The sequence below is a fragment of the Cinclus cinclus genome, chromosome 31 (genome assembly GCF_963662255.1).
Source record: "Cinclus cinclus chromosome 31, bCinCin1.1, whole genome shotgun sequence".
Classification (NCBI taxonomy): Eukaryota; Metazoa; Chordata; class Aves; order Passeriformes; family Cinclidae; genus Cinclus; species Cinclus cinclus.
Genome location: NC_085076.1, coordinates 207,741 through 232,224, shown reverse-complemented (window position 1 = coordinate 232,224; position 24,484 = coordinate 207,741). Strand labels below are relative to the sequence as shown.

Genomic DNA, 24,484 nt, shown 5'->3' with positions numbered 1-24,484 from the left:
TATGAGATCCCTTCCAACTTGAGACATTCTACAGTTCAATCTATGCAGAACAGACTTACAGCCTCTGTGTGGGATGGGAGCAGAGTTTCCCCTTCCCTTCCCTTCCCTTCCCTTCCCTTCCCTTCCCTTCCCTTCCCTTCCCTTCCCTTCCCTTCCCTTCCCTTCCCTTCCCTTCCCTTCCCTTCCCTTCCCTTCCCTTCCCTTCCCTTCCCTTCCCTTCCCTTCCCTTCCCTTCCCTGACATTCCCTGACATTCCCTGACATTCCCTGACATTCCCTGACATTCCCTGACATTCTAGCCACTACCCTGCTGGTTTTCAGGCTGGAACTGGCATCTCCTACCTGCAGTCGAAGCTGAGCCATGTCTCTCATGAGCCTGTTCCGACGAGCTTCCTCTGCAGCCTAGTTGCAAACCAAACTTCCATATCAGTTAGCAGGAAACACACCAGCTGACACTAGTATACACTCCCAGAAACACTTCCAGAGTGAAAAGGGAACATTGGAATAGCTTTAAGGAACAGAACTTTCATCTCTTTCCAAAGATCTGTGATTATAGTTATAATCTAATACTAAACTACAGGAAACTCCACCAAGTAGAGAGAATTCATTCACCTCTACCAACTCACCATGTGAAACTGGGCCTGGGCCTGGTGCAGCAAGTTGTCCTGCTCTGACTGTGCTATGCTGATGAAGATCCCAAGCTCTGAGTTGAACTGCAGGATGCTGCCTTGCAAGTGGGTAATGAAGTGGCCAAAGCTCCGAATGCAGCAGATCCGCACGACAGACTGTAAGGAAGGAGGCAGTCACTGACCTCCAGCTCATGCTTTTGAAAAAGGCAGGAATTGATATTAAATGCCCAGTTCTGATGGATGTTTCTGATCTCTTCTGAAGCCAGAGACTGCAGGAGGGGGCTGTGGGAAAGGCTACAGCTGGCCAGAGGTTCAGAGGTGCCAGCAGTATGGGCTTCCTCAACCCAAGAAAATCTTAGGAAACAACAACAGCACCCTGTCACACCTGTTCCACAAATCCCTGCTCAGGCCTTTAGTGCTAGGAAAAGAAACCACATAACACCACAATCCAGGTCTGATTTTTTTCATGATCTACCCCAACTCACCTCCTCAACTGCTGAGAAAATGGGCCTGTCCTGCTCGAAGTTAAACCTCTTGTGTGCATTTTTCAGAGGGGGGAGATTGCGCAGGGCCACATCTTCAGGGAGCAGCAGGTTGGCCTTCAGGTCTGGGAGCTCAGCATCACTCAGGATGTCTTTAACTTCATCACACAGGGCCAGCCCTGCAGAGGAGGGACAAGGAGAGCAAAACAACTGATGTGGGGACTAAGAGGAGAACTGCTTTAAGGCACATGATCTGTAATGGTAATGGTCAAGGGCAGAGGTGTTGATGACACATGTTCTGTGAGCACCTGATAAGGAGGAACCACAAGACCACCCACAATAAAAAGAAAAGCTCTCTCAAACAATCTGCCAAGGGACTCTAGGAAGTGCCCTGTTTGGAGGGATAGTTTTCCCGCTTATTCCAACTGACCAGCAACCCTGTTCAAACTCTTGTTTTTCATGGACCATTGGAAACTTCAGGCTCAGTCCTGAAGGGGCACAGGGCACATCATGAGAAGCTGAAGCTCCAATATTATTTTCCAGGATGACCATGGCAAAATCACAGCCTTACTCCTGCTACTAGCAGTGAATTTCACTCTTGTTGGCCACACATGGATTCTCACATGCTGGTGTCAGTGTTTCAGTATGCTGCAAGCCATATTAATGCATTAATATAGCATTTTTGTGTGTAAATTTTGGGGTTGTCCTGTCAGGGCAAGGAGTTGAACTCAAACCTAGAGCAAGCGGGGTCTCTTCCAACTCAGGATGTTCTATGATTATATGATTCTAAAGTCTATAGGACAGTATTTAGCTGGAATGGTGTTTAAACAAAAAAACAACAATACAAGCATGTGTTACTTCCTATTGTGCTTATAAAACTGCTACTAGGAAATCTCCCTCCCCAGTCTCTCACACACCCTGGGAATCACTGATGACTAGGCTTGGTGAAACATGACATTGCCACTTCTTTCTCTAGTACCTGATTCCTGCAGGGCTGCAGCAGAAGGCAGAAGGTTCAGGAGCACAGATAGCCTGTTCCACAGGCTCTGAGAGCTCTACAGGAACAGAACACAAAAAGCCGTAGAAAATGTCAAGACAGACATATACAACAACTAGGAGGCTTAGGCCTTCCAGCATCTCACAACCCTCAGAATGCTTTATGAAGAGTAAACCTCACCATCCTTCTTAGGCCCAGATTAGCTTAATTCAGCTGGTGGGGGACATAACATCACCCTCTGCCCAGGAGTGGGGCCATGGCTGCAACCAGCCCAGGGAAGCTGACCAGACACAACCCTGTAGAGAGCCTTGACACCGTCCCCACCTGAGCACACATAATGATGAGGTCTGTGTTTGTCCTCAGCCAGTCCAGGAACACCTTGACAGTAAGCAGCAGCCCTTCATTGGTCACGATCTCCAACTTCTCCTGAAGGGATCGCTCATTTCTGCAGGATTTGTTACTTGAAATACTTTCTTCAGAGTCAGACACATCAACTGAAAAACAAAGGCAAGCACAAGATGGCGGCTGTTAAACTCCCTGAGATGCCAAGCCCTGCTGGTGTCAGAACAGCACTGGGCTGGAAACAGTTAAGTTGAAATACTCGGTGCCTCCACATATCGTCACAAAACCAGTCCCTGTCCCCTGTGCTTTTACTAGAGTGTACTACCCCTCTATTTCCTTCCTCTTTGGGATAAGAGGGTCAAAATCTCCCTGTGAAGGTTTCACCAATGCCTAATCTCTGCAGCAGCCTCCAAGAGTGGAGGCTCGCTGACAGAGCAGGGCAGCACATGCCAGCACAAGGACCAGAACAATTCCTGCAGGGAACAGAGCCGTGAGGCCAACATGCTCCCAGCTTCAAGCCAGGCAACAGAAGGAAATGGCAGGGCTGTCCTATGAGTCAGAGAATTTTAAATATTGAACATGTTCTTTGCACTCAGTTCTAACTCTCCAGACCTGAGGATCTCAAAGCCATTGCCAGTGGAATCACATGTGACACAAGTCACCTGAATCACTCGTGGGTAGAATCAACCACAGGTTTTGCTACAGCCCCTTATTTCAAATACTACCATTGCTTCCTATCAGGACTCCGTATTTTATTCCATAAACCCACAGAACCACAAGAAATTAGTTGATTTACTCAGAACCTACCACTGACAGTGTTACACCATGAAAAAGCAGTTTGGATACAGCAGATGAGGAGAGCTCAAGGCTAAAAAGCACACAGAGAACTCACTCCATCTCTCATTTTCTACTCCTGTAAAGGTATTGTGGCCACACATTCCTGGAGCTGCAACCACTGAGGGAAAGGGTTAAACAGACCAAAGCCCATTTGTTTCTCCCTTTACCCCCCATCTCTCTCATGTGGCCATGGAGCAGAGCCAGGAGCCAGTCAACACTAACATGATCTAATACTGTGCCTTCAAATGCTGGCCCAGGCAAAGCCTGAATCTTGCCAGTGCTGTAGGCCATCTGGATTTGGCAGCAGGACGCAGAATTTCCTTGCTCCAGGGAAGCTGGGAGGAACGAAAAACAAGACTGAACAGGCCCATGTATTTTTATGTGAAATACAAACAATTCCCTTTAGTTTATCAGATCTCCATTTCCAGCTGTTTTTGCCCAGAACATCACTCAGTTGTGTAAGTTGCGTTGATAACGGAGACATGGCAGCTCCACCTGCTGTGCATCTCCCAGGGGTTTAGCATGGAACAGTCAATGAGGCACACTCAGGGGGTCACAGAACAGCCCTCAACACTTCTCACAGCCACCTGGGTCACATCTTCCACACAAACTTCTACATGAGCATTGGGCTGATAATCTGTCATCTCATGGAGAACTTCCTGTCTTCCATCTGCCCTGTCTGTCACCAGAAGCAACAGTAAGTGTCTGATCAGATATTTCACAAAGGGAAAAGGGAAGATGCCTGCTGAAATTATCCTCTGGAGCCAAAATGGCTCCACTACAGCAAACTGTGCCTGGAAAATTCACTGGCTTTCTATGATGGAGTTATAGCAGTGGAAGATGAGGGAAGACCAACTGACCTGATCTACCTGGGTTTGCGTAGAGCATTTGACACTGTCCTGCACAACATCCTTGTCTCTTAACTAGAGAGACATGGATTTGATGGATAGACATGGAGAGATAGATAGATAGATAGATAGATAGATAGATAGATAGATAGACAGACAGACAGATAGATAGATAGAGTGGATGACGACTTGGCTGAATAGTCACAGTTCAAGAGTTACACCCCACAGCTCAATGTCCAAGTGGAGGGCAGTGACAAGGGGCATTCTGAGGGGTTGGGACCAGCACTTTTGAACATCTTTGTTGGTGTCACAGACAGTGAGATCAAGTGCATCCTCAGCCAGTTTGCTGACAACACTGAGTTGTGTGGTGAGGTCATATGTTGGAGGGAAGGGATAGCATCAGAGGAATCTGGACAGGCTGGAAAGGTGGGTTTGTGTCAAACCCAGCAGGAATAGCAAGGGCAAGGAGAAATGTTATACCTGGTTGGGCCAACCCCAAGCACAAACACAGGCTGGGGGAGAATGGATGGAGAGCAGCCCTGGGAACAGTTTTGGGGGGATGAGCTGACAAGAAGCTCAGCATGCCGTGGCTGAGCTAATGTGCACTGGGGACCCAGAAAGCCAACACTGTCCTGGGCACATCCCCAGCAGCTTGGGCAGCATGTGAAGGGGGGGACTGTGCCCCTCAGCAGAGCACTGCTGAGACCCTGCCCTGCAGAGTTGCCTCCAGCTCTGGACCCCTAGCACAGGAAGGACGTGGAGCTGCTGGAGTGAGTCCAGAGGAAGCCACGAAGATGATCTGGGGGCTGCTCTAGATGACCTAGATCCTCTGCTCTGGAGACAGGTTGGGAGAGCTGGGAGTGTTCAGCTTAGAGAAGTAAAGGCTCCAGGGAGACCTCAGAGCCCCATCCACTGCCTAAAAGAGGTCCAAGAGAGCTGGTGAGGGACTTTGACAAGGTCCTGGACAGGACGAGGGGGAATGGCTTTAGACTGAAGGAAGGTAAATTTAGATGTGGTATCAGGAAGAAATTGTTCCCTGTGAGGGTGGTGAAGCTTTGGCACAGGCTGCCAAGAGAAGCTGTGGCTGCCCCATCCCTGAAGTGTTCAAGGCCAGGTTGGATGCAGTTTGGAGCAACCTAGTGCAAGAGGGATGAAATTACATGGGCCTAAAGTCCCTTCCAAACAAACCAACCTGTGAGCCTGTGATTCAGATTCACAGCTGCTCAGCATTTAGTCTGCAGAACAGCAGTTGTTCTGGTAACCCTGGCAGGCCACAGGTGTTTCTTTTGCTCAGTGCACATATTCCTGCATGCTGGGCAGTAAAAGTAGAGCTCCTCCATCACAAAATGTCCAACCCAAGGCCTGCCCACTACTTGGGCAACCTGTTCCTCCAAACCTAGCCAAAGAAGAGCTTGCACCATGGGAAATGGTGAATTTAGCGAACAGACTGCTATGGTTTGCCATTTTCTACACATAATTGCAGTAACAAGGCCCTTACCTTGCTCTGCCAAGCTGGGCTTCTCCAGATCTCCATTGACACATGGCTTGCTCTCTATCCCATCCTTCAAGGCAGCTGGTTCACTGCTGGGTTTCAGGAGGATGTTGGTGAACGTGGGAGCCAAGCGAAAGCAGCGTTTGGTCTGGAACAGCTGGGTGGACATGGCCTGGAGATTACTGGCTATGCTTGCATCATTAGTGCTCAGGGAAGCTGGCCCATTGACTGCTGGATCCACAGCCTCAATTTTAGAGATGCTTGGGCTCTTGGAGTCCCCCAGCTCACTGCCATCCACACAGTTTTCTAAGGCCTCTTTGGGCCCACTTTTGCCTTGGCTGCTTCCCTCTTCACCTGGTTCATCCTCCATGTCTTCCAAGTCAGACCGAGACTCTTGGCTGTTCATGTCGGAGTCTGTCTCCACATCAAAAGCAGCTTCTGCTTCCTCATCACTCTTCTCTGAACCACTCTCTGAGCCGTCACTGCCCTTGATGGAGCTCTGGCTGGAGTCAGAGTCAAAGCCCTCACTCAGGTCGCTCTCATCCGCCTTCTGGGGGTGGCGGCGGCGGCGCAGACAGGAGAGGCGAGAGTATTTTTTGCTTTTCTTGCAGTCATTCTTCTGCTGTTCCTCACTAGGCTGATGATTGGCCAACTCAGCTACAGCTTCCTTGTCAATTGAGTTCACAGGCTCCCGGGGCTCCTGGTCATCTGCATTTACAGGGAGAGTATAAATTAAAGTCACAGTGTGTTCCACAAGCTGCTGCTTGCCAGCCCTGGGCCCAGGGAACCAGTGCTGCAAACTTCAGCTATCACTTCCAACAGTGTCTTCCACTGCAGAATAAGCAACCCCAGAAGAAAGATTCACTTTCTAAAAGCACCCAGAAAGCTGGGATTCCTACTGCCCAAGCTGGGCCACTCTGTTACCAGGCAGCCTCAGTGCTCAAGGCTACTAAAGCAGCATAGGACACAGATGAATTCTCCATTTAACTGTCCTCCCCAGCTTCCTACAATCAAAGAGTTGAGTGACCCACCGAGCAGGGCAGGGACAAGTGCTCTGTACCTACACTGACCTGACCCAATCCCTTTCTTGACTGACATGCATGGAGCCTTTCTAGTAGCCCTGGATCACCATGACAGCTTCAAAACCTGCAGAGGAGGGGTCGTTCACTGTTGCTTTCACCAGAAACTCCTTCACCCTGCATTGCAGCGAGGTATTGCAAAAGGACTGTTTGCAGGGGAAAGGTTTAGCAGTTTTATTTGCTGCTCAATAAAATCCCCCAGAAATTCAAGAGCAACCCTTGCCTGAGCAGAACTGAGGTATGTTGAGAGGGCCTGTCTCCTTCAGCCCCACTCAGTCCCATTCTGCCTCCCTCAGCCCAGGTGTTTTACCTGAGATCATCTCCTCAGTGGAGGAGGAAAGCAGCCAGTAAGCAATAGCAGAGACAGAGAATAAATTCTCAGATTGGGATAAACAGACGATGAATGACTGCCAAGAGATACAGAAAGCAAACTCCTTATAAGGAAAGCAACATGTCCATCCTGAAGATTCAGATATTAACAAAGAGCATTCAAGTGGAAAAAAAGCACATCAACCATCTTCGGGGATTCCAGACCAGAAGTAAAAGATCAATACACCTCTGTACTACAAAACTCATGCCCAGGGGAGAAAGAAAGGGAATAAAGGGGAAAGCCCCGTAGGCAGACAACCTGGGAGACCAGGTGCTGCTATCTCTCTTCTCTTACCTGTGCCATCACTCTGAAAGGCTGGGACAGGATTTTCCCCTTCTTCTAGCTCAGCCTGGAGGCGAATATTGACGTGATTTATCAGGTGAGAGAAGAGGGCCAGTGTGAAGGCAATGGCTGCACTGTACTGCTTAGAACCTGCAACCAGACAGCACAGTGAGATGGAGGAGGCAAGCACTATACTGTAACATGAATGCCAGTTCACAGAGCATCTCCAGCCTAACTGTGCTGCCGGATGTTCACCATGAAATTTCCAAACAAAGCACTGGTTACCTGCCCTCTTGAGGCTGTGAACACTCATAAGGCAGATGATCACCATGCGAAAGATCAGGAGATCAGGAAGGAAGGAGTAGCCACTCTCATATTCTTCTTCATCTTCACTAGTTGAGCTCAGGTTAGGAGGAGAGGGCAGGTAGAACAAGCACAGGTTGAAATCCTCCAGTACAGACTGGCAGAGAGATGTCAGCTCAGAATCCAAAGAGCTTAAAAAGAGTGCAAAATAAATAAGAATTATTAACTCAAGACTAATGCTTCGGACATGTCTGCCCAGAAACTGAACCAAAACTGGCAGTTAGGCTGTCTTTTAGCACTAGGCAGGATGAAGCACCAGGGAATATATTCCAGGCAACAAAAGCTATGGGAAGTAAGTGACATTAATCAGATTATGTTTTCCTCTTTAAAGCTGCTAAACTAAGGACAAACAATACCTAGAGATGGGTCACCAAAAGCCAGATTAATTTTCTCTTGGGAGCTCAGCTGTGGCCATTAAGATACACAAGGCACGTAAATGCTAAAGGGAACAAAAGTTCTAGATGCACTGCTTAGTGAAAAGTATTACACTACCACAAACAGAGGACTCACTTTTCCTCCTATCTCTCCTGCAGCCCAGAATATTCCTAAATCCTCCACAGCTATTCAAAGGAAGCATCCATGAGATCAATCCAATGGACAGTGGGAGCCTCCTAGTTACATAACAGACCTGCCTGTGAAACTTCCAGCAAAGCCTTTTCAAGGGAAAGTGTGCTTGGGAAATTGAAGTAATTCCCAAATTTCCTATGTGCTTAATACATGCTGAGTATTTAGAGAAGCCCTGTAGTTCCACCTCAGTATAAGGCAGTATTGGAAAGCCAATCCTATACTGGGCTGCATGAGCAAAGGCAAAGCCAGCAGGCTGAAGACCTGTTCTCCCTCTCCATTTAGCACTCACAAGGCAGCATCTGGAGCACTGCACCTGGTCTTTTGGTCCCCAGGACAAAAAAAACCTCACCAAACAAAAACACACTGACAAACTGGATTTAGTCCAGCAGAGAAACAGAAAACACAATGTATGAGAAGATGCAAAGAGAATCGAGTTTGCTCAGCCTGTAAGGCAGAAGGCATGGGGGGCTATCTTCTCTTCCCAGATGCCAAACAGGTGATTATAGAGGACTGAATAAGACTCTCCTTAGTGGCACACAGCAAAAAAAGAGAAATTATGGGTACACACTAGAGAAAAGAAAAATTAGATTAGATTCAAGGAGAAAAAATTCTATGGTGAAGGTGGTCAAACATTGGAAAGGGGACCAGAAAGGCACGGGATTTCTGTCCTTGGATCCAGTCAAAACTCAGTGTGATGCTCTGAGCAAGCTCATCCAACTTCAAATCTGCATCTACTTTTCTACTTTCACCATGAACACTACTTTGGAGAAGTACTGGACCCCCAGAAGATCTCTTCCAAACTAAACCACTCCACGATAAATTTTACTGCAGTTTATCTAAGCCCTTTAAAACACCTGTTCTGTTTCAAGCAGCAAGAGGTTTATTTAAAAACACCTGAAAACCACCCAGCAGAGACAGAGAAAATCCAATAAAAAAACCTAAAAGCCCAAAATCACACAGCAATACAAAGCTTCCTATTTATTCTAACACAACCAGGTTTTGGTGTTTCTTTTAACAAGGTCCTTGGTTACAGAATTCCAAGTGCAGCGAACAGCCCCACACGTGTGGACAACTCTCTGCTGTCCCATCAGCCTGAATACAGGGCTTGCCAGGAAAAAGCATCTGATGACTGCATGGGGTAAGCAAACACCAAAGGCACAGTACAGCACAGGGACAGCTGCAAGGCTCAGGAGTTCAACACGCACTCAGGCTGGCTTGATTTAGACAAGTCACAAAGTATTTAAATCTTTGGTATTTCAGCCTCCCCTGGAAACACAATCTTCATGCTCCACACACGGACAGTCCAAAGTCTTGGGCCTTTTGGCAGAAAACCTGAGCACAGGCACTGTCATCCTACAGGAAACCACCCCTTCCAATTCCAAGTGCCTGCTACTGTGAGTTATCAATAGCAGATACAATCTCTACCATAACCTTACCTGCTTTTTGGCTGCAGAAGACTCTGCAGGTACATGAAGCTCACCAGCAACCTCTTAATGTCTTTTCCTCTAAAAAGATGGAGGAGAAAACACTGTAAAGTAGGTACCCCACCACAGAGATGGGCTAGGATGAGAGAGCTCTATCAACAGGTAAATCAGATCTCAACCGAAAACATCATTCAGATGAAACTGGAGAGAGACAGTTTATACACTGCCAATTTTCACCAACATGCCCCAACCCTTATGAACAGTTCCCGACTCCAGGGAAGAATGAGAAAATCTCTCAATACAAACTCTACAGCTGGCCAGCATTTAGCTTTTCTCCTGCAATTATGACCCAAAAGAGCAAGAATGGGACCTAGAGTGGAGCTCTCAAAATTCTGGGAACAGTCACTGTGCTGAATGGCCCATCTACCAGCTCCACTTCCTACACAGACACTACTCTCAACCCAGAGGATACACTATTGGCCCTGCAAACTCTCAGTCTGCACCTTTCTCTTTCTTTCCCTTCTTACCGTTTCTTGCTTGGAGACAACTTCCTGGTTTCACATTTCTTCAGCTGATGATACATCTTGGCTGCTTTGTCATAGAGCCGCTTCAGGTTCCCATAGGCACCTTCGAAGGACACTTCAGACTGGATGCTAAAGCACCAAAACAGGACACAGCCACATTTACTTCTCCAGAAGTCCACTCACATTTTATAGCTTTAACTCACTAGCAAGTTATTCAGGCATCTTGGCATGAGGACAGGTAGCCAGTGCTACTGTTTGAACATGCTGGGCAACTAAACTCCCACTGATGGCTGCAAGCTGCACTTGAGTTACCTCACAGCTTACACCTGCCCTGTTTACACATATTCTCAAATCTGTGCCTTCAAGCCAGGAATTCCACCCAGCTCACAGCACAGGGTGCCTCCCTCAGCACCTCCAACGCACCTCCAGCCTGGATCTCCAGTTCACACAAGGGGTTTGGGCAAAGCCCTCCAGGTGCAGCCCTGCACAGCAGCTAGTAACTAGCACAGCAGTTTGGTTTGACAGAGACTTGCTCTCACAAGGATGAGCCAAACTCATCTCTTTTCCTTCCCCTAAAATTCATTAGCCAAAAACAGTGCCAAGCTCAAAGCAAGGAGAAGAGGATCCGGCAACCACAGCAGCAGTGCATGGCTTCCCTGCCCAGGACATCCAGATTTGCAGGAACTCACCAGCGTAAGTAGCAGTAGGTTGCTTCCACATTGTAGTATTTGCTCCCTGCCAACGTCCCCAGTTGGTTGAAGGGCATTCCTGTCAGGAAGGAGAGGGGCAATGGAATTCAATAGGAATTCTCCAATGGCCCTGGCTAGAAAGTAGATCCTTTCCCTTTCACTACATTTCCACACAGGATGGAAGCCAGGAGACACAAGGAGTAGTAAAGCTGCAGTACAAAATTCTGAACTACTCAATCCTTCCACCATCCAGGGTTTGTTTTCCACTTTACAGAGCTTTTAGATCCTCCCCACCTTGTGCCAGTTATGTGTAAGAGAGAAGAGCAAACAACACCTCCTCCATTGTATTAACAGCAGTGTGGCCTTGACTCCATATTCCCTGACAGACATCATCTCATCAGCATCTGAGAGCTCCTGTGGTGCAGAAACTTCTACTACTTTTATTTGGGAACAGTCCCTCAAACAATTAAGTGAGAACTCTGCAAAGACAGTGTGTAGATAACATTTCCTGGAATCACACACTTCAAGGTATGACACACCCTCTACTCCAGCACTGATGTGTTTTCCAGAAGAAGGCATTTCTGAAGGAGGAAGCAGCACATGAGATTTTTTTTTCATGGGTAAACGGGGAAGGTGACTGATAATGCTCTGCTCCTGGCAATGGAGAAATGGATCTGCCCTTAGCCCACAGGTACAATATCACCACAGTCAGGGATGTCTGAGCTTCTCAGAGGTTCTCAGATGAGTACAGTGAAGTCACTGAAAAAGAAGACCCTGGCTTTAACTCCTCTGTTTGACTTGCCAGCAAGAGAATATTCTCAAAGTAAGCAACTTTAGCCAGAGGATAAAACCAGTCCTCTCTCAGCTGCAGGATATAAACCTAACCAGTGTAGTACAACATGTTTTTATGTTGCAGCAACATGATTTTAACAACTATAAATTCATGGTATGTCACTCACCAATTTGTGGTGCAACAGAAAGGGCTTGATAGTAAAATCGCTCAGCCAGCAGCTCCGTGTCCACACCTGCCAGCTCATTCTGATAGCGGGCTGAAAGGAAACCACACACCATGCATCAAAACCCAAAGGCAGCATCTGCTGCAGAGCAGTACGGCTTCCCTACTAAAAATACCACAAAACTTGAAATATTGGCCAAGTCAACAAATCCACCAGAGAACTGCTCTTGGCAAACACTGAACACACAGAGTTTGCCAGGCCTGTCTGAAACGCTTTTCTTTCACCTGTTCACACCACACACAATTCCTGCCCTTTCCAGCCAAGGACAGAGCCTGCCACACCTGCAGCATCACATGAACAAAAGGAAAATGTTGTTCTGCTCCATGTATTAAGTGCTGATTCATCTGCCCTTGAAGTAACTCAAGAGTTGTGTTCCACTTTCCTGTACCTCAGACTGTATTCTAGTATAGCAGGGTGTGAAATCTAAATCAAGTCAGCTGACTAAATGAAATACCTGAGTATGGCCAGACTGAACTTTATTCATTTATTTTCTCTTGGGTTTTTTTTTTTTTTTTGGTTTTTTTTTTTTTTTATTTTTTTTTATTTTTTTTTTTTTTATTTTGGTTTTTTTTTGACAAACATAGGCATTTTGGAAACCTTAGGCGACAGCACTGTAAAAAGGTGAGCATTTCTCTCCCACCACTCAGGTATGTCATTTCCCACAAGACATTTATTTGCAATGTCATTCTTAGGCTGATTCATATGCAACACTAATGCCAAACAGCTTTCACCAGCTTGGAGGCTGCAGTGTCCTACACATGTACCTGCACCCCACTTTCAAGAGCTGCTTTCCACACTGTTTTCTCCCTGCCTTTACTCCCACATGTACACAATCAAGAAACTGACACACCACATACTTCAAGAGGCCATAACTGTGGGACAGTCATGCCCGCTATAAAAAGGATGCCACATAGCCAAGCACAATGACAAAGAACCTGGGGCTTTGCAGCAGTAGAACTCTGGACTGATGCACAATATTGCCTAAATATGATTTTCAATCCCACTGGTGGTGATGGAAGTGGCTTTGTAAGCCACAACTAAGCAGTGTGAATTGAACTTGCTTTGATCTGTCATACTATCGAAACAACATAAATAAATGCAAAGGATTCCACTCTCACAGCCATGGCTACAGCTGCTTATCAGCAGCAAACTCCTTATCTACCTGACCAAATACAAAGCTCCTGCAACTTGTAGCAGTTCAGCCACGAGGATTTCAGCTTATTCCAATCTGTGACAAAGGTTTCAGAGGGAAAGAGAATCTGCAAGTAACCTTGGGCTGGTGCCCAACAGCAACAGCCTCACATGGTAGGCTGAGGGAGCATCTTTTTCCCATTTTAAAGGCTGCTGCAAGAGGCAATGCTGTCCTTACCTAGATCTCCCAGATAAACCAGACATCGGTGACAAGCCATCTGTGCCCACTCCATCTCCTTCTCTGACGCAGACACAGGTTTCTTGCAGCCTATGAGCAAAGAGAATCACTTCAAAGCATTGGGTGGAGGCTGCTGGGAAGCCACCAAAGCTGCCCATACCTCTGCCCAAGACACCAAAATCAAATCCCCCAAGGTCAGACCTTACCACCAGCTGCACCATCCTGTAGAGCAGCAGCACTGGGTCACTCTTGTCAAAATGTGGAATATAAAGGCAGAAAAATACTTCCAGACTTTGCTGTTCACCTACTCACCTGGATTCCCTTGTGATGGGGGCAGTGTGTGTCACTGCACCACCAACAGTCACTGAAATAAATGTCTCTAAGGTCTGCGACAGAGACCTGGTTCCATCTGCCCTCGTGTGAGAGAACAAAGGCCAATTCCTGTCTATATGATCGTGTGATCACATTAACACAGTACTGAACACAAGTAATAAGGCTGATTTCATTAGCATGGTCAATGAGGCCTTTATGGGAGCAGGCACACATCCCTGGAAGCCAGAACAAACTCTGAGCACTGGCACTGAGCAGCAACACACAATGGGGATGGACCCTCTCCAACACCGAAGCTGGAAATAAACTCATTGTCTCAGAACCAAGATGTAGACTTAGGACTGACCAGCCAAAAAAGGAAGAAGTGAAACAAGCAAAAAGTAGGACAGAAATCTGTGCTATAGGCAGGGCAGCTGGAGTCAGTTAGGGAGAACTGCCTCTGGAGAACAGAGGCAGAGCTGCCTTTGCAGCTGGTTCAGAAGGGTAGACGAGCTGGTGACAGGGCTGGAAGGCACAGCCTGGGAAGAAAGACCACAGATTTGAGGCTTGTCTAAATTGGAGGAGCATGGGAAATACCTCATTGCTCTCTGCAGCTTCCTGAGGACGGGAAGGTTCCAGACTCTTCTCCTTAGCATCCAGTGATAGGACACGTGGAAATGGTTCAAAGATGCATCAAAGGAGGTTTAGATAGGAAATGAGGAAGCCTCTCCTTACCAGACAGTGGTCACATCCTGGAATGGGTTTCCTAGAGAGCTGGTAAATACCCCAGACCTGACAGTGTTTAAGAGTCATTTGGACAATGTCCTTGACAACATGCTTTAACTCCTGGTCAGCCCTGAGTTGCTCAGGCAGTTGGACTGGACAATTGCAGGTCCCTTCCCACTGAAATAGTCTTGTCTATTTTTTTATACTGAACTCATAAAAAAAGAGCAATTAGCCAGTGGAAAGTGTCAAGAGCAACAGAGGAAGGCTGCAGCCAGCTGATCTGAACTAAATGAAGTCATCAAAGGTGACTCAGTTCCTGGTGCACATCCCACCTCCCACTCAGCCAGTGGGGCCACAGTTCAGACAGAGACCAGGAGGTAAAGGCTGCTGGGCTGCACCTCCCGTGCAGAGAGCATCCACTGCTGCTGGGCCACCAGTGTCATGGACTCAGGCTGGCTTCAGTCTTCCTGCTGCCAAGGACTCACAGCTTCTGGAGGAGAAAGTTCCCTCAAGCAGGAATCCTAAAGAAGATTCTGAACACTGATGTAGCCTGCACTCTGCTTCCCTCCTGGCTGAGGCTAAAAGCAAGGACATGACATCTGGAGGCCACAGTGACCAGTGAGGAGCTGCTCCCACTTACCAACATACACACTCAGTACAAATACACAGCCTTAAATCTGTGTCCACATACACCATTGGACTCGCCTTCCATTTTTTTGCTCTGAATCCTCTTGCTCCCATTCATATAACCATCGAGCTGTGCCCACCCCATCTGTGGTTTATATGAGAGCCTTTCAGATCTATCTTTTTTTCAGAGAGTTACATCTCTACTCTCCAGTCACATGCTCACCTTTTAAATGCAGCATCCTTTTAAATGAAGAGCCCAGACACACTAAAAAACCTTAACAAGGGGAGTCTTTCATATGCAATCACCCCTCAGGGTATAAACCAATCTGGAATGTGCATACTGAGGATTTATTAATTCTGCAGTACTGAGACACATTTCTAAAAGTAACTGTTGCAAAGAACATCTGCCTTTTACACCAATATTTTGAAGCCAATAGTGATACCAGCATTTCTCAGAACTAAGAGTAGGAACCCAGCAAGTAAAACCTTCTTTTGCCAAAGACACACTAACTTCCCTTAGCCAGGTGCTGCCATTCTGTCCCCTGCCAACTTCAAGCACATCTGTTAGACCCTTGCTAATACAGCTCACAAAACAGAGGCTGCATTTCTCACCTGGACATCCCCCACAACAGAAACATGTACCCTGAGACCACTGAGTACAACTCTAGGCAAACGAGAACAGACCATTACAAGACAACCTAGGATGTGAATACATGGGCAGTCTTGAGCTGTTTCAGGACTGTAAATACTCTTATTCTTTCTCCCTTAACAGGTACAATACCTCAGATTTTCCTGCACCTAAGGCCATGCAGAGGTCACCCGGGCCAGCTAACATGAATTACAAGGCCTTCCTGTGTTCTCAGTCCAAGATTCAAAAGCCATTTCAAACCCACACAGCAAAAAGAGCACAGACGTAAGAGGCACCAAAAGGAGCAACAATGTCTTACATCTAGTGAATAGGATGGACTGACAGAAATCTGTTGATTTCAAGAACCTATTCCCCTGTTCGTCTGCTTTAACTAAGCTTTTAAAAACATTTTATACAGCCAGCAGTGCTATTCAGTTTTCCATAAAAATCTGCCATCACCAGACGCTTTTACTAAAGAACTTTTCACACTGTTTTCTTCCTATTAGAAATCTTTCTTCCCTGATTTAGTATTTAAAAAAAAAAACAGCGCCATGGAAAAGAAAGCAGGACAGTCTATTCTAAACAGAGACCTTCCTAATCAGGGAAAAAAAATCCCTTGAATGCTGAAACAAAGACAGACTAGTGCAAGGGGAAGTCACCTGTGGGGGATTCAGCCTTGCCCACGAACCAAACACCTTGAGCACAAACCTATGAGAGGGTCTGTCACGTGTGTCCAGTCGATGCAGCACTGCAACTCCAGCTGATAATGAGACTGGATGTAGAGCAGAAGGTGCTGGTAAAATCCTATGCCAGCCACCAGGTGAGTCCGGTACGCACACTCCAGGGTACTGCGGCTGTGGATGTGCTGGGAGAAGGAAAAGAAGCTTGTTAATGCAGCCCGGGACACAGCTCAGGCTGGGCACCCAAGGTGTACTGAGTGTGAAGCAAGACAGTGGTAGCTCAGCTGTAACTGGTTTTGCACACATCTGTACCTCCTCCTGCTCAAGAGTGTTCCCTCTAGTGGTATTTGCTAAGGGTCAACATCAAGGAGAAATGCTTGTGAAAACAAATAAATAAAATCAAAGTATCTGGTTAGAGCACCTTAAATGCACCTACAGTCCTGGAAAGCAAGGAGAGCTCATGTCATCAGAGAGCACTGAGGATTTTCCAATGATCAACTCTTGTAAAAACAATCAGCATTGATAAAGCCTCTTAAAACAACCACTCTAGCTGGAGAGATCTGTCTTATGAAGAGGGAAACACAAAAAATAAGCAAATTCTGTTGAAATGCCTTCTGCAATGGCAGATCTCTCAACAGCATATTAGTACTTAACTGCCCACTGCCAGACAAAGGCACAGGGCAGCTCCATAGGAATTTGAGAGTCCCCAGTTTCCCACCCTGGGCTCAGACCACAGCTTCTCCAAGCAAATGAAGCTTTAAACTTTGCCTCATCCACTGCACAGCCAGAGACCTTCTCATGCCAGAGCCATAGATACCTGCCTTTTTATTTGTTTTAATGAGCTGGATAACTTCATAGTAAACCTTTCTCCAGAGCAGTTCTTCTGCTTTTCTTCCATAATCCACAGGATGCAGGAACATCAGCTTCACGCACAGCTCCCGCAGCCTGGGACAGAGAGCAGAGCATTCTCAGTGAGCTGCTGCAGCCTCAAACACAGCTGCCACTACAGAAGCACAGAAGAGGAAAATCCAAATCCATTACAATGGCTGAGCCGGGCCATCTGGTGACAGTACAGCCTGGATCACTCCCACACCAGAGCACCAAGAAAAGCCATATACTTAAATCAGTGCCCTCTGGGCTCAGCTGACCATCAGTGACTTCCTGAATTGCAGTAATGACAAGAATTGGCTTCACAGCTTAAAAAATTAGTAAGAATAATCCTCCTTGCTCAGCAATCCCTAAACCTGATAAAAGAGTTTACACATGTGTAAGAAATTTCTGCCCCACAGTTCTTATTACAAGGAAGGAATTGGCTAACACAAAGAGAATTTATTTGTATCAGTGAGATCCAGGAAAGCCTCCAGCCATGGCCCGCGCTGCTCAAATACAGGTCTGAAATCCAGCCTCCGCTTCCAAAACCTGGAAGGATCCCAGGTCAACAGGCATACTACAAACCAAATAAACATTAAAACTGCAGATTCAATTGCTCCACGTGTTGCTTCACATGGATATTCCCCAGTCAAACACAAAACACAAGCACGCTGCCCAACTTACTTGTTCCTCAAGCTGATGTTCTCTGGTTTGAACACATCCTGATAAGCTGCCTTATTGCCAAGGATGAGATCCAGCCGGTGCACGGCCTCAACCACTGCCCTGCATGAGAACACAGAACCAAGAGTTTCAGGACAGCAGGTCACCTGCAATCACTGCAGATCAGAGGAGTCTGCAAAGAACCACACTGGTCTATTTAGTTCCACTATCAGCACACTGCCCTGTACCACTATACCACAGACACTGATCTCCTTTTCGTACTCTGTTTGAATAAGGTTATGGAATGTAGAAAAAAGCAGAGTAACACACATTATAAGCATTTTTCTGCAGAACAGTGGTTTAATCACCACCTACCACTGCCTGTCTGATCAAATATGTCAATTATTTCTACAGCTGCAAAATCAGAAATGTCTCTGGACACGTTGGCAACTTCAGCAATTAAACCTGCTAAACCTACATTCAGAATAATTTAAATGTCTTAAACTCTGTGATTAAAAAATTTGATTGAATTCTAATAACTACTGTTTTGATGTAAGTTTTAATGGTGTAGAATCAAACCTCCACCAATTCCTGTTTCCTTACCAACCTGCATACAAAAAAAGGCAACACAAGTCTCTCATTGGCCAAAACTCCTCCATCTTCATTACAGGGATTCACTGATTAAATCCCTAAAATTTCCTCAATGACAGGTAACAGATATTCAAACCCAGCCTAAATGACGAAATTTGTTCCAAGGTTTTCTCCCCAGAAAGCCAGCCAAAAGACAAGAGCGAGTGACCTCCAAACCTCTGAGCCATGCAAAGAAGTACTTTGGTGAATCATTACCCAAGACCCTCCTCCTGGAGGAAGAATCCCATGCTGTGTGTAAATCTCAAGCACTCAAAAGTTTGTAGCTGTGAACAAATCACACCACAATTCTGAACGCTGAAATGAAACAAGCCCAGGGACTTTGAGCACCTTTAGTGCTGAACCTCATTGATAGCTCAGGGACACCTCGATAAAGTTGTCAATAATAACTGTCAACCCTTCCTACATAAAAGGTCACTTCCAGCCTCTGCCTTTGCTCCTCCTGTATCTGAGGTCACCAAACCCACTCCTGAAGTCAACTTTCCCCAGCTCTTCTTTAAGCAGTGCATCTCCCAAGCTATCAGCTACCAAACCCCAGTGGTCCTTGCTCTTCCCCTCAGCTTCATACTACCCCACCCACTGTCATTCCTCTTTTGCTCCAACACCTGTGGCTGCTGAGCCTGCTGCACCCAAGAGCTGTTGGAGCAAGGAGCTGAAGACAATCACAATGCACTGCGAACACAAAAGGCAGCAAGACCAGAGCAAACTCCCACCAAGTAGAGCAGTGAGGTGCTGCAGCCAGTATGCTCCCCCTCCTGAAACCTCCGTCACCTACAGATCGGGAACTCCCCCATCACACTCACAGCACCACGCAGTGACTGAGCCTGCTACTCCTGCACTGATGGTGGACAAATGGAACACAGGGCACTCCCAAAATAAGCCTGCAAGCTTGTGTTCTGGGGGCTGGAACTAACACCACTTCCTTGAAAACTAAAGATATTACTGCAAAGTAACTGACAGTTTCCTATGCCAGCATCTTCCCAGCAAGGCCAATCTCTCTTTACAAACTCACTACACCCAAAGGAACCTCCCTGAAAAAAGCCCCAGGACATTCTGGAGCTCACAGAGAAAATGTCCCATCTCCTGCTATGCCACAGAAAGCCTCTCACTCAAGGTAAAGAAATCTCACTTGTTTCCCATAACCACAGAAACTGACAGGAAAAGGAAGTATGGGGAACAGAAGCATCTCATGCAACGCTTTGGGAGAGCAGAACACCATAGACTTGAACCAACTTCTTCCTGAATAATCATGAAGAAAGCCAAGGAGATCGTAAGAATCACACAAAAAATCCTGTTACATCCTTGACATCCAGCCCTGCTCACTCTCCTTTTTCTCATATGGCCTGAAGAGTGTTCACAAACTCTGACAGCTGCATACCCTCATAGCAAGGAAAGAAGCAAGTAAAATATGTTTTGGTTTAAAGGTAACAGTCACTGAGTGCCGAAGTTCCCCTCCATTACAACAACTGAGTGGGCAGCATCCAGCCAAGCTCATATTGGGGTTGGGACATTCCAAAAAGCCCCCCAGTTTAGCTTCCCCACAACAGAACCTCACAAAAGCACAGGCAATGCACATCTTACTGTAGCCTGGGACCGCAGTACTAGCTGTGGCTCACAAAGTCCCTCCCAGCACACAGGAGCTGACTGGCTTCCTGTGCAAAGGGTAACCAGAAGAAAGGGAAACTGCTGGTTCACTTGATTCCCAGAGAGAACTATAGGAAAACTACAATTGTTGATTCCTGATATAGGCAGAAAAACAGCTGTAAAATGACATTCCTCAATCTCAGCTGCATGCACCTGAAACAAGTGCATGTGTCTGTGACATCCAATGTGGGAAATGATCCTGGTACCCTGCCAAAGAGAAGTACAGAAAAGTTTCCTTCTGGGGACAGGCTGAGGAAGGAAGGTATTTCACCTTCTCCTCAAGGTGGCCTGGAAGGCATCTGCCATACAACCTAATTTTCTACAACAACATAGATGGGCGCATGCACACACTTGGTATTTCCTCTGTTCTTTCAGGGTTTGTAAAGAAACAGAGTTCATGACTAGAGAGCAGCAAGGCTGACACACTGGGATGTGGTTCATCAGCCCTAAGGGAGGCCCCAGCTGAAACACTGCCGTGTCCACACAGACCCTATGGTGGTGCTGGAAGTGAAGGAGGCAGGAATAAAGCAGAATCTGTGATAATGGGTGATTCCGTGCCAGGATCCCACATCTGTGGTGCTCAGGAAAGAGGACTTAGTAAGGACAAAAGGGATAGGAGCCGGCCTCACTCCAGAAACTCTGGGAAACACCAACACTGGTGCTATGGACTATGCACTGCTGGAAATGCACTTTAGCATCTGTGCGCTGACTGGCCCAAGATCACGGGTTGAACTCTCTCTAGTAGTTAAGAGCCCAAGTCCTGTCCCAGGACCCATTTTTCTACCTGCTGTGTTTAAACACTGCTTTCAGACAGCACATCAGAGCCACAAAGTAGGCACATCATATGCCAGTCTATTAAAAGAAACAAGTACAGCACATGGTGCCAGGCAGGGTGGAAACAGGCCAATGCCAAGTCCTCTCGAGCCATACAAACACTGATCTGTCCCTTTTCCCCTGTGCCATTAACAGTCTGGGATGGAGCAGGACAGCAGGGAGAATTATTTGTCCCTTCTGTTTCTTTATTTAGTACATCACTAAGAGCCACAGTGTCTGAGGAGTAGGACTTTCCTCAGAGAAAAGACCCACAAGTCATTCATCTCTGCTCTGGCATGTGTCAGTCCACAAATCACACTGTCTGGAACAGGCTCCACACAGGAACAGCAATGCTGAGTCCACAAGCTAATGGTTACCCAGAAACCTGTAAAATAAACCTGGTCACCTTACACTACAACATGCATTGTAAAAGTGCACCCACAATAATGCAGTTGCCACATTCTAAAGTGAAACCTGGGGATTATCAATCTAGGAAGACTTGGAAAAGATCAAAGAGTACCCTATGAGCAGCAATGGGCACCCCCATCTCTGAAAGGACACTCCAACAGCCAACAGGCTGCCAAGGACCTCGGAGACTGGAGCTCAACTCCCATAAGCTGATACCATGGGATTACAGTTTAGAGCTGCAACTGTGACATTCATGCATCTGTGACTCAAAGGCGCCACTTAGTGTGATAGTCATGAGCTCTCAGAGACCACAGTCACCACACAACAGGCTGCTTGGAGGGCAGGAAACTCCCACTTCACACAACCGCACTTCAGGCTGAAACAGAGAACTGACAGGAGACTATTAAGGAGGGAACTGTCAGCTACAGAGACAGAAATTTGTGGCCACTGCAGGTACTATAAATCCTGTACTAAAATCACAATACTTCCTTCCTCCCTGCTAAAGAAGAGCTGTCCCTGCAGGAGTGGGATTGTTCTTTTCCTGCTGTAAAAACGCTCTAGAGCAACCACACGGTTTATTCTGCTATAAAAATTCAAACAGAAAACAACCCCTCTCTCGCCAGGATGACAATACCTCATCTGGCCACAGGCCATTCTCTGGCCACAGGCCGTTCTCTTGCCGGCTGCAGCAGAATGTGAGGTTCCACTTGACAGATGAACTGAGCAGCACCAGGAAAACAAACGAGAACAGGTCTTGAACCACAACAAGAATGGTTTCAACAAAACATGTTCTGTTTTGCAGGCAGAAGCACAAACATCCTGCACATTCTCTCCAGCCCTGTCCTGCACACCTTGGGCAGGCACAGCGCTGTGCTGCTCCAGCTCAGCCTCCAGCTGATGTGGTTAAAATCACTGCAAGTGTCTCAGCAGGGCAGCAGACACAGAGCTCAACAGCCTGGGGTGCTCTGGGCAGGACCATGCAGCCCATACCTCCAGCACATCAAGCCACTGGGTCCCACTTCTGACCTCACCCAAGAAAAGCAACTCCAAAGTGCAGGAACGTACTTGCACCAAGTACATTGTGGAAACAGAGAAATAACCACCACCTAAACCTGTGGTTACTGGTGGGGATTCCTGGGCACAGATCCTGCCACTGGCACCAACAGGAAGTAAAGCCCTGCCCTGCTGTAGAGGGCAGTGAGATCCCATGAGGTGAAAGGACCAATGTCACTAAGACAAAAAGAAATGGACCCCCATGTAAAATTCATCTCTTGTCTCCAGCACTTTGCTCATCTTTGAGACCCAGAGCTGCTGCTGGAACTCCTATGGATCTCTTGTACTGACAGGGAACAATTTCTGGGATGCCCTCACAAAACAAGTCACAAGTGGAGCAGAGGGGGCCTGAGCTCACCAAGGCCACCGGGAATGCCCCAATCCTGTTCTTTGATGTCATTTCCAATGCATGGTATGGAAATGTGGGACCAGAGTCCCAGGGAGTGCTTAACATTAAAAATCTGTAGCTGAAGCTGTCCTGCCCTCTACACAACAGCGAAGTGCCCCAAGCTCACACTCTTTCTCATCACATCCTCCTCTCCAGCACTTCTCATGTAATGCCTACTTGCCAAATCCAGGGACACCCTCTCCAACCACCCTCTCTCTAGATGACCCCACATCTCACCCTTATCTCATTGTATTTCCATCATCCTCCCTGAATCCCACAGAACTCCTCTGTCCATCTCCCACAGCTCCTTCCCCCACAGTCCATTGATCTCACTCATCTGCCCTAGAGCCACCAGATTCCTTTTCCCCAGTGCTAACCCTGCACGTGTTGCTCTGGATCTCATATAACTCCCTTTCCCACATACCTTTCATTGGTCTTCCCTAAATCTCCTCCTTCTCTCCCTTTGCACTGCATCTTTTCCCTGGATTTCCCCACAACTTCTTCACTTCAATCTTCCATAAATTCCATCATCTCCTTTCCCCATCTTCTCTGAACATCCCTCCGACCTCCTTCGCCCTAGTTTCCCCAGTCTCCCCATGATTCTCCTGGATTCAAGAGCCCACCCCCACCCTGTTAATCCCTGCTGTTTCCTCGATTCCGCCATCTCCTTCTCCCGTCCCCCGGATCCTTTCCTGACAACTCCCCCATATCCTTTCCCTCCATCTTCCCTATATCCCGACAACCCCTGCACCCTGGTCCTCCCCAGCCTCCCCCGCCCCAATCCCCTTCCGTCCCGTCACCCCCAGTCCGCGCCGGACCCTGCCCAGCCCCATTCTCCGGCATATCTCCTCGGGCACCCCGTAACCCTCCCTCCCCATATTCTTTCCCCTACCCTGAGAAACCCCCCGACCCCTCCCCCGCTGGCCCGCCCTCAGCCTCATCTGGAGCCGTCCCGACCCCTTCCCGATACCGGTGTCCCCTAGCACTTTCCCCTTCTCGGCCACTCCATCCCCTCTGGCCCCTCTCCTTACCGGTACAGCCGTTTGGTGTGCAGCACCTTGGCCTCCGGCTCTCCGCTCTCGCCAGCGGCCCCGCCACCCTGGCTCATCGCGCCCGCGGCGGGCCCGGCCCGGCCCCGCGGCCCCTCAGCACCGCCCGCGCCGCCGCCGCCGCCGCCCCCGGGCCCGCACGGCCGCCATGGCTGCCCCCTCTGCCTCGCTGCTCTCGCGAGATTTCCCGCGGCTGCGCCGCGCTGGGCGGAGAGGGCGGCGGCGGGGGCAACCTCGCCTCGCGAGAGCAAACGCGCGCGACAGGCCCGCATCTAGTGCTGGCAACATGGCGGCGGCGGCGTCAGTCAGCCGGAGCCGAGTGCCAGCGCGGGCCCGGCGGGAGACGCGGACACGGCGGGAGACGCGGACACGGCGGGCTGGGGTCCCCCTGCCCGGGTCGAGGGCTCGACTAGAAGCCTCCCCCCCGTGGTTATGGGCCCGAGAGCGGGCGGAACGGCGCAGGAATCTCTCCACGCTCTGGGATCCCGCCGTGCCGGGGATCCCAAGAGACCGACCAGGCATCCGGGCGGGTCCTGTGGGGCCGCGGCTCCCCCAGCTGTGTCTTCAAGCTGAATTATCTGTCTTCAAACTGAATCTTCTAGTTCTTTTGTTTCGCACAACTTCTGTAATAAAAGTTCTTCAATAAAATAAAAAGACTTCGTATTTCAAACA

At 47.9% G+C, this 24,484-nt stretch overlaps 1 protein-coding gene across 3 annotated transcripts in view; it reads right to left on the bottom strand.

The window, feature by feature from the left end:
- SMG5 (SMG5 nonsense mediated mRNA decay factor) overlaps nucleotides 1-23,942 on the bottom strand; it is a 30,942-nt gene extending 7,000 nt beyond the window's left edge. Inside the window, exons 1-18 of one of the 3 annotated variants that reach the window (XM_062511186.1) lie at nucleotides 23,795-23,942; nucleotides 17,834-17,932; nucleotides 17,101-17,224; nucleotides 16,308-16,464; nucleotides 13,310-13,399; nucleotides 11,884-11,973; nucleotides 10,925-11,003; nucleotides 10,239-10,364; nucleotides 9,724-9,792; nucleotides 7,643-7,851; nucleotides 7,370-7,507; nucleotides 5,927-6,334; nucleotides 5,633-5,854; nucleotides 2,432-2,601; nucleotides 2,090-2,165; nucleotides 1,114-1,289; nucleotides 626-784; nucleotides 342-401 (exon numbers count right to left, since the gene is read on the bottom strand). In XM_062511186.1, coding sequence (XP_062367170.1) covers nucleotides 342-401; nucleotides 626-784; nucleotides 1,114-1,289; nucleotides 2,090-2,165; nucleotides 2,432-2,601; nucleotides 5,633-5,854; nucleotides 5,927-6,334; nucleotides 7,370-7,507; nucleotides 7,643-7,851; nucleotides 9,724-9,792; nucleotides 10,239-10,364; nucleotides 10,925-11,003; nucleotides 11,884-11,973; nucleotides 13,310-13,399; nucleotides 16,308-16,464; nucleotides 17,101-17,224; nucleotides 17,834-17,932; nucleotides 23,795-23,871 — 2,529 coding nt within the window. In that variant the 5' untranslated portion in view covers nucleotides 23,872-23,942. The remainder of the gene's footprint in view (nucleotides 1-341; nucleotides 402-625; nucleotides 785-1,113; nucleotides 1,290-2,089; nucleotides 2,166-2,431; nucleotides 2,602-5,632; nucleotides 5,855-5,926; nucleotides 6,335-7,369; nucleotides 7,508-7,642; nucleotides 7,852-9,723; nucleotides 9,793-10,238; nucleotides 10,365-10,924; nucleotides 11,004-11,883; nucleotides 11,974-13,309; nucleotides 13,400-16,307; nucleotides 16,465-17,100; nucleotides 17,225-17,833; nucleotides 17,933-23,794) is intronic. The other 2 variants (XM_062511189.1, XM_062511187.1) reach the window with 2 other exon arrangements.
- Between the last annotated feature and the right edge of the window lie 542 nt (nucleotides 23,943-24,484).